Consider the following 21,866-nt stretch of genomic DNA (forward strand, 5'->3'; position numbering starts at 1 on the left):
AATAAATGATAATATTTTTGGTTCAAATACCTTTTGCCAAGCAATATTTAGGGCTTGGTTTTTCTTTTGGTCAAGGTCTTCTATAGTTGCAAGGATTTTGGATTTGTCATTTTCTACAATTCTCTTCTTCTTCATCAAGTCGTTATACTAGTAAGATAAAAAGCATACTTAATTGGAAAAATATAAAATTTTCTTTATATTCTAGAATTCAGGATTAGAGGTTTAATTTTTATATATAATATGTACACTCCTGTGTAACAGAAAGATACATTGCATTAAGAGTTATAATGTAAACCAAATCATGAAAGTAAATATATCACCTATAGGTAAAATTTAGTTGCTATTGAGAATTTATAAGACAAGCTCCACCAGATCTTTCTAGCAGCCAAGGCAAAAAAGGAAAAATGTGTCGTACGTAAACTCAAAAGTAGCCCTGGCATGCTTTCTTCTTAAGGTCAGTTTTAGCAGTGACACAAAAGTTCAATTCCTCATCATGATGTATGATGAGTCCTACAGAATTGGGCCCTTACTTATCTGACTTTTTGGCATCCCAGTTCTCCCCAGGCTCCAGCCATATGGTCTTTTTTTCAGTTCCTTGAACATAATAAGCTCACTACAGCCTGCTAGCCCCTGCATCGTTCTCTCTTCCCAGAATGCTCTTTCTCTGTATCTGACATAATTGGTACCTCAAGTTTCAGCTCAAACATCACATCTTCAGAGCGGTCTTTTCCTGGTGAATGTAGAAACTCACTGAAAAAAACTTGAGGGAGGCTGCAGAGGGATAATTACACCATGAGTAGCAGCAGAACTTTCTAAAAATCCTCTTAACTCATTTCTCCTCAAAGCTTCAAAGGAGGCTTCAAATTCTCCCTGAAAAGTTCTAGCCAGTCCTGCTCGCTTCCTTGCTGTCTCTCTGCTTAATGGCCAAGCTCCTAAAACTCCTCTCTACAATTTTCTCTTATTCCTTCATAATTCCATGTTGCTTCTTATTTGGACAAACACAAAATACAACAAAACAAAAGGCCATCTTAACGACAGAGCCTTTCCTTCTGGTAAGGAAATGGGAGTTGGAGAATTCTTTTAAAAAATATTAGACGAGTTATCATTATCTAATAAAAGCAAACAAGTGAATAAGTTTCATGATATGCAGTTCAAATTCAGACCAAAGATTTTCCTCCACAAATATGGCATATATTGCAAAGCTTTAATGGAGAAATAAAAACCAGCAGGAACATTTTACAGATAGATCACAACATGAGCATTATTAGCCTATTTGGTGTCTAACATAATATATATTCTTTGTAGACACTAATGTCAATAACAATTACAAAAAACCCCATTATAGCAAAACTTCTTAAAAGTAATTGAGCTCATAAGTATTACCACTTTTAGAGAGCTCTCATAACTCTATGATACAAATTCAAACAGAATTTTGCAAAATTAAAGGTGGTATAAGGCATAACAAAATTACTCAGACAGCTATTTCCTATGGAGCTGTCAAGAATACAGATTGCTTTCCTCTGTGGATTTTTCTAGTAACATGGCAGACTATAAAAGTTTTGTCAGGGTTGGGGAGATGAATAACATTATTATTAAGTAAATGAGCATTAAAACAGAAGATGCTGCTGGACTTACAGATTAATAGAGGGGTGGTTATGCATCTAACAGTATTAGCCATTACTTAGGTAATGGTTCTAGTATGCCCTAGAGTCAAAAGGAAGACAACAGTTATGGAATGACTAGTAAGGAGGCAGACAGCAGAGTACACCTTGTTTTTCAAAGCCCTTTCAAGGCAAGTGAAAGAAAGGATAGAAATGTGAAAAGTTAACTAGAACAAAAAGAGTTTTTATTTACACCAAGAATAAGAAAAGGGTAGAATATGTTTGTGGCAAAGCCAATAGAAAAGTTATTCAAGGTACAACAGAATATATAAATAATTAATGATGCAAAACAATAAAATAAGAAAGAACTGAAAAAGGGAAAATAGAAAGAAATTCGGTATCAAGGGCATCAAGCAACATATTTCCTCTAGTACTTGTTGCCGGGGTCCTAGACAGCCACTGAAGCTACTTGGGTGGCCAGTCCAAGGAAAAGGACTTACCCGCTCTTCAGCTTCTGTCAGAACATTCATAGCTCTCATGTTGACATTTCTCCCCAGTTTCTCCTTCATTTCTTGCAACTTCTGAAGTCTCTGACCAGCTTCTTTTGGGTTGTTGGTTTTGAAATCATAGGCACTATTAGGTTGCCCAAAGAGGTGTTTCTCTGCATTAATCCAGTCATAGTCTTTCAACATTTTGGAGACCTAGCCACAGAGGATAATAGAAGCATCTATCATTGTTTACAAACGGACAGTTTCTTGGGGCGCCTGGGTGGCTCAATCGATTGAGCCTCTGACTCTTGGTTTTGGGTCAGGTCATGATCTCAGGGTCCTGGGCTCTGAGCTCAGCAAGGGAGTCTGCTTGAGGATCCTCTCCCTCTCCCTCTGCCCCTACCCCTGCTGGTACTCTCTCAAATCTAAAAAAAAAAGTTTCTTAAATATTTAGTAATTTTAAATCAATGACTCATTTGTAAAAATGAGGATCACTGTGAACAGTAAACCTACACTAAGTATGATATTTTTACCTGGAGGATAGGCTCAAAAAAAAGATCTGCCCATTACTTAAGCACTGGAAGAAGAGCCAGCCAGCTCAAATTTATGCAAAGTATATGTAAAACACCTCTGTTAGAATGAAATATAAGTCAGATAAAGCTCCTTCACATTTTACCAAACTCAATCAATTGCTTCAAAAACAACTTGTGAAAGTTAAAATTCTTATAGGAATACTTAAGTCATAGATTTGGTAAATTTATGGAAGCCTGATCCTGACTGACAATTCTGAGGAGAATTATTAGATAAATAAAAAACTCCCTAAATGTTGACTCCATTCCCTTAGTCGCTCCCTTTTAACAAGGCACAGTAATGTACTTTATATAATATAAACAGTTAAAAATTTTAAATTATAGTGCTTAAGGAAGACTTTCTTCTACTAAAATTGTTTAAGGTTGGTTCTGACTGGTAGAATTGAATCTTTGTCCATTTGTCCTCATTGATTCCATGGGTACGGTCTCACCTCCAGGCCCCAAAGAGGATCCTTTCCAGTCTGCCTTCTCTGATGATCCATAAGCTCTATGAAGGCATTCTGGGTACAAGTTGCTTATCCTTATCTTCAGGGCCTGGCTACTATCTATACTACTTGGTATGCAATAAATATTTGATAAACTATATACTTTAAAGAATCCTTGACTTTTTAGCAGTTCCACTTGTGAGTCTCCTTTTCACTTCCTTAACTGTAAATAAAATCACCCAGCAATCACCACTACTGGCATGTTCAATTACAAAAAACTATTAACAATATTAACATTGGTAATATTTCAGTGAATCCACTAATATTAGGATACTAGGCTAATGGGAAATCAACAATAAAATATTAGGATATTAATGATGTGGCTATGAAAATATTTATATTTTTTAAATTAAGTAATGAACTGAACAGGCACACATGGCTCTTTTAGAGGGTAGGGTGACTGTTTTGTCTGTTCTGACTTTTTTTTGAAGTTAAATCTCTTCTACTTTTAAGGTGCTAAAGAAGATTTAAAAGGCACCAAACTGTTACAGTTTAGAAGACTAAGACTTCATGGGTACAGCCTCTTAACCAAGCAATGAATTTCTGCAAAAGCATGTATTCTCTTTAAAGTACTTAAGACACTGTGATACATAGAAGGAAGAAACTTTTTAAGAGTGACCAAAAACTGAGATAACCTCAAAAAGACAGCTGCTTAGCAAAACATCAGATTCCAGGGGCGCCTGGGTGGCTCAGTAGTTAAGCGTCTGCCTTCAGCTCAGGTTGTGATCCCGGAGTCCTGGGATCAAGCCCTGCATCGGGCTCCCTGCTCTACAGGAAGCCTGCTTCTCCCTCTCGCACTCCCCCTGCTTGTGTTCCCTCTCTTGCTGTATCTCTGTCAAATAAATAAAAATCCTTTAAAAAAAAAAAATCAGATTTCAGATGAGGCTGCAAAATTGACTGTACAGATCCTCACAAGGACATCTGGAAGCCAATTAAGTCCTTATTTTAGAAGTTGCCTGTATATATATTTCTCTGAGTTTTTAATTCATTTTGAAATATAATTACTATTAATATATTAATAGTTCTGTGAATATTTGGGTATTAAAAAATGGTCAGTTCTATGGGAGACCACTATTCAGTAAAACATCTTGGAGCTAGGAATACCTGAAATTTAGAAATAAAACATTTATGCCATTTGGTGAAAATGAACATTGCTGAGAAGCCATTACAATAGCTATAAGCCTCAAAATTATGTTACACAGTAGTTCTGCCATTTTACTGAATTCTTCATTGAGCAGTTTACCAGAATATTTCAACAACTCAGAAGTAAAAATCTGATTATGGGTAAAAATAAACAACACAAACATGCCTTTGCAGCAGCATCTTCAGCTTCCCGTTTATGTTTGCTGATGTTGTGGTCCAGTTCCTTAATTTTAAGCTGAGAATCATTGTTTTGTTCCTTATGTGTTGCTACTTCGCCATATTTAGCTTTAATTACATTGTCTTGGGCTGTTATCACTTCTTTTTGCTTGGTCACCTCTTCTTGGGCTTTATTTACAGACTCCTGAAACATAATTCGAAGACAACATATAGCAAGGTAATATGGACATATTTTTAGTTTATTAAAAGATCATCTAACAAATTTTAGGGCAAGATGGGAATGTGATTACAGGCAGATGGTCACCTAACCCTCTACATTTCATATTAAAATGGCTAATTTACATACAGGAGAAAACTTGTTTTACCAGTAGAAATAAGATGTGATGCAGCATTCATGCTGGAAGCAACAAAGTTTCTGCTGGATACAGTGTAGTTAGGATCAACTTGCAGAAGGGAGGAGAGACTATAGGAATCTGACTTTGAGGTCTCAGAGAAGTAGCATTTTTTGGTACTTAACGAGAAGATAATATGACAGATCCCCAAATATCATTTACCAGGAGGGGTAGAATGTGGGCTGCGGCTTTCTACTTTTCCCTTCTATAGTTATAAGCCATATTTACCAGTGACAATGGAAGGTCATAATGTTTGGTTCTAGTACAAGGGTCAAAACAGAAAAATTCTAAGAGAAACTTTCTGAATAAATAGATCTGTGGCACAAAGAAAAACTTTCTTGCTTTGACTTTTATTATTCCCTACTTCCCAATGTTGAAACTACTCAATCGCCAAAGTGGTAATTATAACTGCAATTCAGTCTATCACTAACCCCCTGCCCTGCAAACCCCTTTCTAGCACAAGGGTCAAAACAGAAAAATAAAAGAGAAACTTTCTAAATAAATAGATCTGTGGCACAAAGAAAAACTTTCTTGCTTTGATTTTTATTATCTCCTACTTCCCAAGGCTGAAGCTACTCAATCTCCAAAGTGGTAATTATAACTGCAATTCAGTCTATCACTAATCCCCTGCCCTGCAAACCCCTTTGCTTCATCCTAGATCTTAAAAGAACTCACACAAATATCTAAACCAAAAAAAAACCTAGTTCAACTCATATTTAGGTAGGGGGAAAACCGAAGTAAGACAACTTGCTACAAGTATCTGAGGAAGAACGGTTCTTCATGATGAAAAGCACAAATAAAAAATTTAGCAATATTTTAGGCATGCTCATTAGGAAATTATCATTTTGAGCAACAAAGAATACTTAATGTTATGGTTAGGTTATTGAATGTTCTCAAAGTGCTCTAAATTCCTTATAATGTTTAAACTGTGTCATTAGAGGGTCTTTTGAGAAAGGAAAATAAATCATGGCGTTCAAATAAAAACTTAAAAGATATTTTAGCTTTTTGAAACCTTTGAAGAACAAGAAAAGCAAGTGAAAAATACTCTGGTGATATTAACCAAAGGGAAAAATAACAGACACAGGTTTATTAACTAACACCATATGTAAAAAAACCATGTTTATGAAGATTCTCTCAGGGCTACAGGTTAAAAATTGCATTGCAGGGGCACCTGGGTGGCTCAGTAGGTTGAGCGTCTGCCTTTGGCTCAGGTCATGATCCCAGTGTCCTGGGATCGAGCCCTGTATTGGGTTCCCTGCTCCGTGGGGAGCCTGCTTCTCCCTCTCTCACTGTAGCTACCCCTGCTTGTGCTTGCTCTCTCTCAAATAATAAAATCCTTAAAAAAAAAAATTGCATTGCAGTTTTGACTATTTTAATCTTTTTTATAATAGAAATCTGTCACTAAGGTTGAGCAAAAATGAAATTTTAGTTTTGTCTAGTTATAGGCAGTTTCTTTTCTTAGACTCCTGGGAGTGTCCTTTGATACTCTCATCAAGGAAAGGAAACAATTTAGAATGCAGAGCCTGAAAGAACAACCTTTAAAAACTAAGAGATCCATTTTATACTTTCCCATAAAGAGAAATGGAAATAGGTACATGTTCTAACTTTGACTTTATTTAGATTGAGAATGGAATACCTAATTATTTATTTTCACATTTATTTTTGGAAACGCGTATCTAATTTTTAAATTCCACATGAAAAATACGAGATTAAGACAACAAATCAGAAAAAAACTGAAGATACTTTTAAAAAACTAAAATTTACTTTGGAGGCAAAATAGAAACTGAAGAGAAACTAGAAAATTTAATCAGCAACACAAAACACAAAGCTGAGAAGCATTTTGATCTCTTAATTTCAAAAAAAGTAAAAACTTTATTCTAGTGATTTGCCAATATGTTACAAACAAAAAAACTTGAATTTAGCCAAGAAGAGAATCAAGAGGAAAGACCTACTTTCCAAAATACCACATACTACAACATTAAAACAATCATTTCAAAGGAAAAACATAAAAGAAAATGTAGAAGTAGATGACACAAGTAAGGCAAAAACACCATAATGAATGTCAAATGAATGCAACTCCCTTTTTGAAAGCTATCTACATTCAGTTAAAATGAAAATCAAGGATATTTACTGATAGTATCAATAGCAACATGAGAGAAAACTTTAATAGCATGGTAACTATCATGATACCGTACTGTATATTTAAAAGTTGCTGAGAGAGCAGATTGTAACAGTTCTGATCACAAGAAAAAAAATTATAACTGTGTGGTGACAGATGTTAACTAGACTCACTGGGATGGTCATTTTGCAATATATACAAATAAATCATTATGCTGTACCCTTGAAACTAATACATATCAATTATACCTCAATATGAAACAAAACAATTCAAAGTCAAAAAGGGACAAGAGAGTAGCCAATATTCAGGAGGGACAATCTCTAATAAAGACATACCACAATATGAATTTGCAGGTGACAGAATGTCTAACATGGGAAATCCCCTCAGCCCTAAATCCTTTACTTCCCCGCTTCTGATATCAGAACATTTCTCCCCCACCAGCAGCAACTAATATATATAGTCAGCCTCACCAGTAAAGGATGCTGTAGGGAAACTGTAGAAAGAGGTTTTACATCCTGGTTCTGGCATGCTTTTCTCAAAAGCAAGTTTGTCATGTGCCAGGGCTAGCAGCTTGCATGGCTGTACCAACATCAAGCGGGCGGCTGGGGGGGGAGGGGAGGGAGAGGAGCGCGGGGCTTTGCAGCATGTTCATATGGCCAATGCCCCCTGGCATCCCATGTGGCATTTCAAACTTCACCACCAGGGGGCCACAGTTATGCCTTCCCCAACTAGATCTGGTTTGCAGCCCTACAAAGTTAAATGAGGCTCTTTGCCAGATTTGTTCCTTCCATGGGTGCACATCCTCAGCCCTACTCCCCATATCTGCTGCTCCTATATCATTTAGCATTCTTTTTACTCTTTAGTGATCAAGCACACATCATTCCAAACTCCTATGTAGTCAGTTTTTTAAACTTAGCCTGTTCAAATTACTGTGTACTTTTTGTCTTCAGAGTAGAGCCAGACTAAAACAATTAGTATTATTTCAGAACTCTTTCTGGGTCAGTAATTACTGTTTTTGCCTCTCATCAAGACAAGAATGAAGAGATTGAGACCTCTAAAGTCAAACATCTTCAAGCCAACATTTTGTAAGTGATTAACATTTGCTATTTCTCCAATATGGTAAGTAAACATTACCTTATTTTTAGCGACCTCAGCTGCCATTACTTCAATCTGTACTTCATAGGATTTGATAGCTTCATTTACAGCTTCAAGCTGTTGCTTATAGGATGCGTGCTCTCTCTTGAGCTCTTCCAGCTCCAGAGTGATAGCTTCAACTTCCTATAAGAAACCATTATCTACACATTCAACAGGCTATTCATTACTGAAAAATGAATACATACATGTCAACAAACTTTGTAAGATTCTCATTCAGATAAGACCCACAGCTTAGTTATTCAACTACCAAAAGACATGTAAGCTGTTTCCCCTGAAGAAGGAAGGAGAAAGGAAATTTATTTTCCTACACTTAAAATGATGACAAATGTATGTAGTTTTTACAGGTTCAAAGAACTTAGCATAAACTATTTCCTTTATCCTTTTATTCCTACAGAGAAAAATATAGAATTCTACATAAGATAAATTAGCAGAGGAAAAGCCTTTTTTAAAACATAATTATTCAAAGTAAAAAAAAAAAATAGTTTCTCAATTTTCTTCTTTCCCATTATACCCTTCAGTTTGTTAGAAAATACTCTGTGCAGGTATTTAGGGACAGAATATGAAGAAAAATAGATTTAAATAAAATCATCTAGAAAAGTGATTCAGAGCACAGCCTTTGGAGACAGAAAAGGCTAGGTTCAAATTCCAGCTTTGGCACTATCCAAAAGATAAAAGCAGTTTTCACCACCAGTCTACAACTGAATGGCACTTTGTAAAGTAACATGTTTTGTCTTGTATGTTTCACAGTATCCATTCACATAGATGATCACCTAATAGAAATGTCACCACTCAAGCCAATAGGACATAGCTCTACTACAGGATACAAGCTTTGGTCTACTCTTAAGTGAAGCATTTTCAAAAAGGCAATTTTGCTCTTTCTCTAAAATTAGCAAGACATTGCAACCCATCCTTACAATTATGACCTCCATTATAAGGTTTTCAGCAAAATGACTTAGAAGATGAATACTTTATTTCCTAAAGAACCATAGTGTGCTTTTAGATGTTGTGGTGAATACTGATGAGTAAGGCCACCTTCAGCTCTATATTGACAACAGAAGATTGGTTCCGCTTCAAGAAAGGTTATTACCTGTTGTTTTTCTTTCATTTTCTTACTAGAAGCATCTGCTTTCGTTTTGGCAAAATCCAGTTTTTCCTGAGCATCCTTCAGTTCCCGCTCCCTTTCAGCCTCTGCATTTTTCATTTTATTCTCCAATACTTCATACTTTTCTTCTGCTTTTTTTTGAATTTCTTTGGTGTTTTTTAAGGTCTCCTCACTTTCCTCTGCATCATAAAGTAGGCAAATGTGGCTTAATGAGGTCCTTCAACTATCAGTAGTTACAGGTAATGGTTTATAAATGCCTTATAAATGCATCTTTTAATAGAAGAAATGGTCTGAAAAATTGGAGGCTAAAATTTAAAAAAATTAACTGTTCCAACCTTATTCTAGAAATGTTATGTTGAAACACAGATCCTACCTAAGAGCCATACTTGAATCATCTAAAGATCTATGAAGGAAGTATTTCCAAGCATATGAACTTGAGGAACATAATAAACTTTACCTGCAACTTACTTAAAAGATCACAGATCATCTTTTTAATACCTTTAATATGCTTCTTAAACCAGAATCGACAGTATAACTATGGTATTTTCCCCTTACTTAATTGCCAAAGGCTTACAGTTAATTTCATAAATAAGCTTATGTTGTATTCTTGGCTCACTCTTTGCTCTCTACTTTTCTTAAAGTAGAGAAATACTGAGAAAACTTGTCTAGGATGAAGCATAGGAGAAATATCTCTAATTTACAAAGAAAAAAATAAAACCAAGATAAAATGAGCATATTACTGTTACAACTGCCATACACTGTTTTAGAATGTAGATACAAATATAATCCTGGAGACCATGACTACACAATGTCCTATACTACTTTTCAGTGCATAATATCACTATAAGAAATCAAAGAAAACTTTTTAAAAAATACCTTAAAACAAATGAAAATGGAAATACAACATACCAAAACTTTATGGGATGCAGCAAAGGCAGTTCTAAGAGTAAAGTTTATAACTGCCTACATTAAGAAACAAGAAAAATCTCTAACAATCTAACTTACATGTAAAGGAACTAAAAAACAAACAAAAAACAAAGCCCAGGTTAGTAGAAGGAATGAAATAAAGATCAGAGCAAAGGTAAAATGAAAGAGACCAAAAAATAATAGAAAAGTTCTATGAAAGTAAAAGCCAGTTCTAAGAAAGAAGGAATCGACACACTTTAAGCTAGCCTAAGAAAGGGCTCAGATAAAATCAGAAAAACAAGGGAGACATTACAACTGATACCACAAAAATACAAAGGACCCCAAGAGACTATTATGAACAATTATATACCAAGAAATAGGACAACCTAGAAGAAACAGATAAATTCCTAGAAACCTACAAAGACTGAATCATGAGAAACAAAATCTGAACAGACCAATTAGTAATCGGTAAGGAGACTGAATCAGTAATCAAAAACCTCTTAACAAACAAAAGCCCAGGGCCAGATGGCTTTACTGGTGAATTCTACCAAACATTCAAAGATTTAATACCTATCTTGAAGTCTTACAAAAAAACAGAAGAGGAGGGCACACTTCGAAACTCGTAAGACCAGCATTACCCTGATATCAAAACCAGACAAGGACACCAGAGGAAAAAAAAATTATAGCCTAATAACCCTGATGAACCCAGACACAAAAATCTTCAGCAAATATCAGCAAACTGAATTAAACGATACATTAAAAAAGGATGATACACCATGATCAAGTGGGATTTATTCCAAGGATGCAAGGCTGGTTTAACATTTGCAATCAATATGCTACACCACATTAACCAAATGAAGGATAAAGAGCATGTTTTCAATGGATGCAGAAAAACATTAGACCAATTTCAACATCCATTTATGATAAAAGTCAACAAAGTGGGTATAAATGAAATGTATCTCAACATAAAAAAGGCCATGCAAGACAAGCCCACAGCTAACATTGTACTCAATCCTGAGAGGCTGAGTTTTTCCTCTAAGATCAGAAACAAGACAAAGAGGACTCTTGCCACTTTTACTCAACATAGTACTAGAAGTCCTAGTCAGAGTAAAGAGGCGAAAGAAACAAAGGCATCCAACTTAGAAAAGAGTTAAACTATCTCTATTTGCACATGACATATTATATGCAGAAAATCCTAAAGACTCCACAAAAAAACTGTCAGAACTAATAAATTATATATATTTCAATAAAGTTGCAGGATACAACACCAATGTACAAAAATCTGTTGCATTTCTATATACTAATAATGAACTGTTAGAGAAATTAAAAAAACAATCCTATTTATAATTGCATCAAAAAGAACAAAATACGAAGGAATAAATTTACCAAGGAGGTAGAAAGATGTGTACACAGAAAACTAAAGCACTGATAAAAGAAACTGAAGAAGGCACAAATAAATGGAAAGATACGCTGTACTCATGGATTGGGAGAATACTGTTAAAATGTTCAGACTACCCAAAGCAATCTGCAGATTTGTTGAAATCCCTATCAAAATTCTAATGGCATTTTTTTCAGAAATAAAACAATCCTAAAATCTGTATGGAACCATAAAAGATCCTGAGTAGCCAAAGCTATCTTTAGAAAGAACAACAAAGGTGGAGGCATTATGCTCCCTGATTTAAACTATAATACAAAGTTTTAGTAACAGTATGGAATTGGCATTAAAAACAGACACATTGATCAATGGAACAAAACGAGCCCAGGAATAAACCTATGCATGTATGGTCAATTAATTTATGACAAAGGAGCCAAGAACATGCAATGTTGGGACAGTTTCTTCAATAAATGGTGCTAGGAAAATTGGACAGCCACATGCAAATGAATGAAACTGGACCACTACCTTATACCACACATAAAACTTCACTCACAATAGATTAAAGACTTGAATGTAAGACTTGAAACCATAAAACTCCTAGAAGAAAACATGAGTGATAAGCTCCCTGGCACTGGTCTCAGCAGTGATTTTTTTTGGATTTTACACTAAAAGCAAATGCAGCAAAAACAAAGATAAGTGGACAATATCAAACTAAAAAGCTAGAGCAAAAAAAAACCATCAACAAAAGGCAACCTAACAAATGAGAGAAAATATCTGCACATCATTTATCGATAAGGGGTTAATACCCCAATAAAGAACCCATACAACTCAAAAGAAAAAGCCAAACAGTCTGATTAAAAAATGGGTAGAGTATCTGAATACACATTTTTCTACAGAAGACACACAGTCAACAGTTACATGAAAAGATGCTCATCACTAAGCATCAGGGAAATGCAAATCTTAACTACGATGAGATACCATCTCACACCTGTTACAAGGGCCATTATCAAAAAACAAGAAATAACAAGTGCTTAAGATGACGTGGAGAAAAAGGAACCCTCACACACTGTTGGTAGGAATGAAAGTTGGTGCAGCAACTATGAAAAACAATACGGAAGTTCCTCAAATAATTAAAAAATAGATATGATCTAAATAAAAGTTCCACTTCTGGGTATTTGAAGAAAACAAAAACACTAACTCAAAAAAATATATATGCACCCCTATGTTCACTGCAGCATTATTTATAATAACCAAGATAGGGAAACAACCTAAGCATCCACCCATGGATGAACAGATAAAGAAAATGTATGTGTATATACAATGAAATATTATTCAGCCACAAAAAAGAAAACCTTGCTATTTGCAACAACATGGATGAACCTTGAAGGCATTATGCTAAAAAAGAGAAAGAGAAATATGATACAGTATCACTTACATGTGGAATCTTAACCAATTAAAAAAAATCCTAGCTAACGCATACAGAGAACAGATTAATGGTTGGCAGAGGTAGGGGGGTGAACAAAATGGGTAAATTACTTTTATAAAAAGGAAAGAAAATATATTAGTGGGAATATTGTCCTAAAGAATGAGAAAAACTAAAACTACCCTATACAATTAAATTCTAATTACGTGTAAGACAAGTTCTTAAAATTAGGGGTAGAGGCGGCTATAAATTGAATTACGTCAAACATTAAAAATTTCTGTTTAATAAAAATACTATAAACAAAGTTAAAAGACAAGCACATAAACCAAAAGATATTTGTAATGCAGATAATCTACAAGAAATCAGCACTCAAGTATGAGAATAGAAAAAAACCATAAACAACTCAAAAGAAAAATGGGGAAAAGAAATAGAAAATTCAGAAAATAGAAGTAGAAACCAAAAGGTCCAAGGAACATATATAGATCCCTAGCTTCACCAGCAAATCAAGGATCTGCAAGTTAAAATACTAATATGCTATCTCTTCAGAACAATCAGATTTGGAGATATTTTAGTCTTTCCAGAAAAGAAAGGCTTTGGAGAAATGAGAACTTTCATTTGCCACTGGTGGAAATGTATACTGTTGCAAATGGGCAGAACTTGGCAATATAATAGTAATATCTAATAAAAATATTTAGTTATCAATTCAAATAAATATATAATAAAGAGGAGATCTAAAATGTCTAAAGTAAGGTTATCAATAGAAATAGTTAAACACAGAATGTTTTTCTTACCAATGATTTTTTTAAGGGCATCTAATTCTTCTTGTTGCTTATGATATGAGCTTTGCTGAAGCTTGGTTTGCAATAAATCTGCCTCCTCAGTTTTCATCTCCCATTGCTGTTTTAGTTGGCAATACCTCAGAAAAAGAGAAATTTACAATAAATAATCACAACTTTTCTGGTATTTGAGATATGCATTTAAATTGTAGGCTCTTTAAAGTAATCTCACAATATAAAATAACTTTGGAATAAATAGGTTCCCTTAAAAATGGTCTCTCCTACTGATCCTTACCAAGAAGAAAAACTCCACAATAGCTCCCCACCACAAAAACACATTAAAATGTAACCACCACACAAAATTTCAAAAATCTGGTTATCAATTCTCATTTTCAAATATTAAAGTTCCCTACATTTTGTAATGAGATCGATAGTTTAAAAAGGCACAGTACTGAACTTAAACATTACAGTGCACTCTTCTTGCAAATCCTGTAATTCTAGCCCATTTCTAGCTGCTGAAAATTCTTTCTTTGGAAGGTATTTAGCTAATTCAGCTGCAGTGAAATTTCAAGCTGTAATAAAATCACAAGGAAGCTTGGCACTAGAAATTCATGAGGTCTGAGGAAAAAGGAAGGAAGCAACTTAGAAAGCATAAATATTCCCTTGAGTATTCTTGCCTGAGAATGCTTGACAGCAATTAAAACCGTAATTTTCAAGCCATTTCTCAATTCGTTTAAAAATGTGGAATGCAGAAATTTGAAAAAAAGTTAGAAACTTTTTTCCTAATATAGTCCATGAAAGAATGGCTTTAGGACTTTTCCACTCTCATATTTTTTAAGTAGGTTCCATGCAGGGTGCATGGAGCCTAACACAGGGCTTGAACTCATGACCTTGAGATCAAGACCTGAGCTGAAATCAAGAGTCGGATGCTTAACTGACTGAGCCACCCAGGGGCCTTCCACTCTCATATTTTTAACAATCTATTTCCTTTCCTTGACCTCAATGCCACAATCAGTCCACAAGACAGTTCTGTAAAATAACTTTATTCAGTAGTATTGGATCATCCAACAGTAAGCCAAATGCAACTACAAACTCATTGCCTTGCCAAAGCTTCCACAGATCTCAGAAATCTTCACAACTTTTTCAGAGAAAAGTTCATTCACTTTTTGGTAATTTATGTTAATGAAGGTAAAATCAGGCTTTACATATGTATCTGTTTCAAAGTAGGCATTCTGATACAATTTCTATCTTAGAACGATTATGACCATCTCTTCCATATGTATAGTATTCCAAAAAAGTTTTGGCACCATTCCAAGCTTTGATAATTCAGAAAATGAAAGCTAAAAATTTACAAATATATATATATATTGAAGTTTATCTACATACATATTTTAACCCTTATTCAGTATTGCAAATTCCAAATAAAGTGATTTTAATTTTAACTCTGTTCCCATTTGTCATCTTCAGAGAGACTGGAAAAAAATCAGAAAGTTTCAAGTAATGTACTTTTTAAGTTTGTGGCATTTTTCCTCTTAGAGCTTAGCATTATCTAATATGTTTTACCAATTTAACTTTTTTTATTGTGTTTTCCCAGCTATATATATGAAAACAAGAAGGATGAGATTTATCTGTTTGGTTCACTGCTACATTCCCGCTCCTAAAGGAGTACTTGGGACATAGGAGACACTCAGTAGTAAATAACATTAGCTGACAAAAAGAGGTTACATTAAATAGCATGATCCCAATTTCAAAAAAGTAAAAATATGTATCTACCCATATCATACACAAACAGAAGTAATGTTGAAAAGCACACATGCATACCCACATCCACACCTACACAGAAGAAACACTGTAAGGAAACACTTTAACAGTACACTTTCTGACACGAACTTGTTTACTTCCTCAGTGGGAAACCCCGTGATCTTTATTATCTATCAGACAGCCACAAGCTGCTAAACTTAATGTTGACATCTGATCAATGCTATACCGTTTATCATTTCAAATCAAGGACTCCAGTATCCTCTGGTATCAAGCTCCAGAGTATCTATGGATTTCCCCATCAATCCCAGTAGAATGTTAACAGTATATCTCAAAAGGGAAAGAAAAATACCTGGCTGATGTTTTCTTCCTTTTGTTTAATTAGCTTTCCCTCTTTTCTTATAACAAAGACATTATTTTTATCAGAAAAAATAACTGATATATAAGTTATCAACTCACAATTTATTCAAATAAAACCAAGGATATTATAAAAAAAGCCAAAGTTGTATTTCTTTAGATAAAATTCTTTCATTTTCTACCATGCAAGTCTTTGACCAGAAAGAAACTTTAAAATTTAATTTAATCTGACAGAAGTCTTACTTTTCAGCTGTGTTTTTAAGACCTGCTAATTCCTCGTCTAGAGTCTGTAGCTTATTCTCCTTGATTCTCAGCTCATCTTGAACATCTTTGAGTTCTTGAAACTTGGTTAAAATAGAAGCTGCCTGGGATCGAGCACCTGATAGAAACAAATTTTAACAGGCCTCAGACATTAAGTTACAACATATTTAGTAGACAAAAACTTTCTAAGAATTATACTTGAAAAGATTCAATGGCAAATATTTTATAGTAAGCTTATAAAGATACAGAATTCATTTCACCATTAGAATCTTAGGGCATATATACTTGATAAGAAATACTTCTAAGCAGATGTGGTGGGTTGTTTATTCAAAATAACCACTGCCCCTTCCTACTGGGCCCATCCCTCTCAGGACCAATTTCCTCTCCAATATCAGCTTAGCCGTGTAGTTTTCTCTGGCCAATGAAATGGAAAATGTGCCTCTTTTGAAAGTAAGTTTTAAAAGGGAGCACATAATTCACCATTTGTTTTCCCTCTCCGCTGAGAAAAGCATGTTCAAAGTAGGGGCTATTTTTCCTTCAGCCTGGGTTCTAGAATGAGAATAACACGGAACAGAGAGAAAAATTACCTACAGGTAAAGTAGCATAATTATGGTACTTATTTTAAGCCACTGAGATTTGGGGGCTATTTTTTACATCATAACCTGGCCTAAACTTTGATATAACAGAGGAAGCAGAGGAAATTGGTTTCACTTTACAAGCAACTATAATTGTCTGACAACAGGTTGAGTTATGTTGGCAAGAAAACTCTAGGTTTGATGGGAGAATGCAAAGGTCAATTAACAATGCTATTATGAGCACTTTGGTAATATGATACAGGGACAGATATTTGCCATCCCTGAAGTAGGAACTTCAAGAACATCCAAATCAATGAAATCTAAAGTTTCTTCTATTTTACATATTTAAAAATATTTGATCTCTCTTTATCCTCCAATTAGATATTAATCCTCTTATTGTATATACTGGAATTCATTTCGCTGGCTATTGTTTTCTTGGCCTAGAAAGAAATTAAGTCACTTGATACTTCAACAGGCATTATACAGTCTCTTGGTTTGGTTAAAAGCACAAACTGGGAAAACAGATAACCTGAATTCAAATCCTGGGCTTTGCCACTTACCTGCGAGTTATTTAACCACTCTGTACATTAGTTTCTACAACTGTATACTGCAGATGATAGTAATACACTTGCCACATTGTTGCTATAAGGATGAAAAGAGTTAATTATTTAAAGCCCTGAGAATAGGTCTTCATAAAATGATAAAAATGTTGTGTATCTGCATTGCGTTTACCCATTAACTATTTGTGGTCACAGAGTCCTTGAAATGTGACTAGGACAATTGAGTAAATTATTCTTATTTAACTTTAATTATCTTAATTAAATGTAAAGAGCCACATTTGGCTGCTATACTGAATGGCGCAGTCTTAGAATGTTGCCTGGTACACAGGAAGTACTATTCAGTGTTTGTTAGCTACTTGATCATTCAACATAGATTTGGAAACTCAATGTAGCAAATATTAGAATAAGAAGAATATGATCATTATCTTATTCTCAAGGGCAGATTTAATTCTTTTGTTTTACTTTTCACAGATGCAGTGGCATATACTCAAATTAGAACTTAGCATTTCCTGAACAAGGGTAAAAATGTACTGAATTAAAAAAAATTTTCCAGTGACTAGAATATCCTAATAGGGCAAAATGCAGGAGGAGAAAAACAAAACAACACAAAACAAAAAACCCCCAAAAACAGGAACAGACTTACTTGAGAAAAATAAAAGCAACAGGACTGATTACTGCACTATGAGCTCCTTGAGAGCTAAAATACTCTATAATTTCTCAGTATTTAAATAAATAGCTGTGACATGGTAGGTAATCAAAAGAAAACCCAATCCTTAAGTTAGAAATAAAACTCTGGATTAAGTCATTCCAAACCCACAATTCCCTATTTTAAAAAACAAAACAAAAAAGTCCCATCCTATTTACCACACAGAATTTTGAGGACAAAATAATATAAAACCTACCTCCGAGATTTGCGGGGAAGATGGAAGCAGAAAAGAAGGACCCTAGGCTCACCTCATACCATGAATAGAACTAGATAACTATGAAATCATCCAAAATGCCCCAGAAATCGACCTGAAGACTGGCAGAACAAACTCCACAAGTAAAGGCAGAAAAGAGACCACATCAAAGAAGGTAGGAAGTATGAAGACGTGGTTTGGGAGAGAAACGGCTGCCGTGATGGGGTGGGAGTTATGGTCAGAGCAGGACTAGCACACGGAGGAGGCCACACAGGAAAGAAAGATCCCCATAACAACTAGCTTCGAAAGTGAGAGGAGTCAAATTCATGAGTTTTGGCAACCAGCAGAGCTTAGAACCTACAATTTTAAAGGTCAGTGTGCTTGGCTCTGGAAGAGCCCCAAAGTATTGTTCTTTGGACAGAGTAGGGCAAACAGCCCACCAGCAAACAGCATGGTAACAGCTTTCTGCAGAGCACCTGGGGCACACAGTGGGGAGGTTGTGAGCTCATCCAGAAGCATGTCCCAGAGAGGCAGCGTTCACAGACAGACCCCTCCTAGAACAAAGGAACGAGTAGGCATCATTTCCCTCTCCCACCTCTCAGTATAAACACAGGGCCACATGTGAGAACCAACCCAACAGACACTTGCTACCTAACATCCTTACACCAAACTCCATCTCCCATCCTCAGGTGGTTTCCCCCTTCCCAATCACTCTTGCCTCAGGCCCGGAATAGCAGGCTCCCACCCCCAGAAGACCAGTGCAAACCCCTGGCAACACCATGTCTCCCGACCTGGGAAGTTTACAGGGCTTCGGTTCCACTGGCAACAGGTCTCATTTCACAAACAGACCAGAGCATACCTAGTTAAAAATGCTCCACATTCAGGCCAGGGACTAAACAGTGTTGCCCACATTAGGCAAAGAGAGCCTCTGCAGACAACTGGCCAGAAGGATAAAGAGGCCTGGACACACTGCAGACACTCGTGGAAACACCAGGTCCTGGAGAATAGGGGACACTATACTGCTAGGCACTACAGAGACCTCTTCTCCCTCAAGCCATTACCATCAAGAAAAGGAGATGACTTTCCTAACACAGAGAAATAGGCAGAAACTTAGACAAAATGAGAAAACAGAGGAATTTGTCCCAAAGAACAGGAAAAGGCCACAGCCACAGATCCAAGCAAAACAAATACAAGTAACATGAGTGGAAGAGAATTTATTGATTTAATTTTAAAGATTTTATTTTTTGAGAGAGAAAGAGCAAGCACATGAGCACACAAGCAGAGGGAGAAGCAGACTCCCCACTGAACAGGGAGCCCGATGTGGGACTTGATCCCAGGACCCTGGGATCATGACCTGAGCTGAAGGCAGAAGCTTAATCAACTGAGCCACCCAGGTGCCCTGAAAGAGAATTTAAAGTAATGATCATAAAGGTACTGCACTTTAAAGAAAAGTGGAAGACATCAGTGAGACCCTTAAGGCAGAAATAAAAAAAGAACCAATCAGAGATGAAGAGTGCAATAAATAAAATTACAAACACCCATGATGCAACAAACAGTAGGCTCAGAGAAGCAGAAAAACAAATTAATGACCTGGAAGACAGAGGGATGGAAAATAATCAAACTTAACAGAAGAGAGAAAAAAGAATTATGCAAAAAGAGAACAGACTTAGGGAACTCAGTGACTTCCATTAAATGTAATAATATTCATATTGTAGGGATCCGAGAAGAATAAGAGAGAGAAAAGGGGGTAGAAAGTTTGAAGAAATAATACCTGAAAATTTCCCTAATCTGGGGAAGGAAACAGATAACCAGACCCAGGAGACATGAACGCCCCCCAAAAATCCACAAAAGCAGATCCACATGAAGACATATTATAATTAAGATGTCTAAATGTAGTTATAAACTTTAAAAAGGAGCAAAAGAAGACAGTAACCTACCAGGGAAACTACATAAGGCTATCAGCAGATTTTCAGCAAAATCTTTGAAGGCCAGAAGGGAGTGGCATGATATACTAAAAGTGAATACAAAAAAGATGCAGCCAAGAATACTCTATCCAGCAAGGCTATCATTCAGAATAAAAGGAGAAAGTTTCCCAAAGAAACAAAAATTAAAGCAGTTCCTGACCACTAAACCAGACATGCAAGAGAACTGACTAGGAAGGAAAGACCAAAGTGACAGTAAGAAAGCAGGAAACACAAAAGTAATAAAAATGAGTATTTCTGTAAGAAATCAGTTAAAGAACTCACAAAACACAATGATATGAAATATCCAAATACCTAAATGTGGAGAGAATGGTAAAAATGGGTTCAAACTTAAGCAAACTGTTTCCTAATATAGACTGCTATATTCAAAAGATATTATATACAAATCAAAAAATAGCCAGAAATTAAAAACCACTAAAAGAAATGCAAAGAAAAAGGAATGCAAATATGTCACTAAAGAAAACCAGCACACCGTGAAAGAGGAGAAAGGATGAGAAAAACTTCAGAAACAAGTAACAAAATGACAGTAAGTATACACCTATCAATAATTATTTTGAATGTAAATGGACTAAATGCTCCAATCAAAATAGGTGACAGAATGCATAAAAAAAAAAAAGACCCTTCTATATGCTGCCTATAAGAGACACATTTCAGACCTAAAGACACCTGAAGTTGAAAGTGAAGGAATGGAGAAACATTTATCATACACACGGATGTCAAAAGAAAGCTGGAACAGACACATCAGACAAAACAGATTTTAAAGCAAAGGCTGTAACAAGAGACAAAGTCACCACAAAATAATAAAGGAGACTATCCAACAAAAAGACATAACAATTGTAAATATTTACACACTCAACATGGGAGTACCCAAATACATAAAACAGTAACATAAATGAACTAATCAATAGCCACACAATAATAGTAGGGAGACTTTAACACCCCACTTACATCAATGGATAGATCAGTCAGAAAATCCACAAGGAAACAGTGGCTTTGAAGGACACACTGGACCAAATGGATTTAACAAATATATTCAGAACATTCCATCCTAAATAGCAGAACACACATTCTATTCAGGTACACATGGAAAATTCTCCAGAATAAATCACATATTGGGCCACAAAAGAAGTCTCAACAAATTCAAAAAGAATTGAAGTTGTACCATGCATCTTTTCAGACCACAACACTATGAAACTAGAAATCAACCACAAGGAAAAATCTACAAAGAGCACAAATACATGGAAGACAAAAACTGCTACTAAATAATGAATGGGTCAACCAAAAAAAAAAAAAAAAAAAATCAAAGAAATCCAAAGATACACAGAAACAAATAAAAATGAAAACACAACAGTCCAAGAACTTTGAGATGCAGCAAAAGCAGTTCCAAGAGGGAAGGTTACAGCAATACAGTCCTATCTCAAGAAGCAAGAAAAATTTCAAGTAAATAACCTAACCTTATACCCAAAGGAGCTAAGAAAAAAAAAAAAGAACAAAAACCAAAACCAGCAGAAGAAAGGGAATCATAAGGATTAGAGCAGGAATAAATGATATAGAAATTAAAAGAACAGAATAAATGAAACCAGGAGCTGATTCTTTAGAAAGATGGATAAAGCTGATAAATCTTCAGTCAGGCTTATGAAAGAACAAGAGAAAAGACTCAAACAAAAATACAAATGAAAGAGAGTACCAACCAACCACACAGATAATAAAAACAACTCTAATATTATGAAGAACTATATGCC

At 35.4% G+C, this 21,866-nt stretch overlaps 1 protein-coding gene across 1 annotated transcript in view; it reads right to left on the reverse strand.

Moving 5' to 3' along the window:
• Positions 1-21,866, reverse strand: part of SMC2 (structural maintenance of chromosomes 2) — a 72,091-nt gene that overhangs the window by 12,740 nt on the left and 37,485 nt on the right. Inside the window, exons 16-22 of the mRNA XM_027616772.2 lie at positions 16,091-16,226; positions 13,748-13,872; positions 9,238-9,431; positions 8,130-8,273; positions 4,474-4,668; positions 2,102-2,302; positions 31-147 (exon numbers count right to left, since the gene is read on the reverse strand). Coding sequence (XP_027472573.1) covers positions 31-147; positions 2,102-2,302; positions 4,474-4,668; positions 8,130-8,273; positions 9,238-9,431; positions 13,748-13,872; positions 16,091-16,226 — 1,112 coding nt within the window. The remainder of the gene's footprint in view (positions 1-30; positions 148-2,101; positions 2,303-4,473; positions 4,669-8,129; positions 8,274-9,237; positions 9,432-13,747; positions 13,873-16,090; positions 16,227-21,866) is intronic.

Source organism: Zalophus californianus, chromosome 13 (genome assembly GCF_009762305.2).
Source record: "Zalophus californianus isolate mZalCal1 chromosome 13, mZalCal1.pri.v2, whole genome shotgun sequence".
Classification (NCBI taxonomy): Eukaryota; Metazoa; Chordata; class Mammalia; order Carnivora; family Otariidae; genus Zalophus; species Zalophus californianus.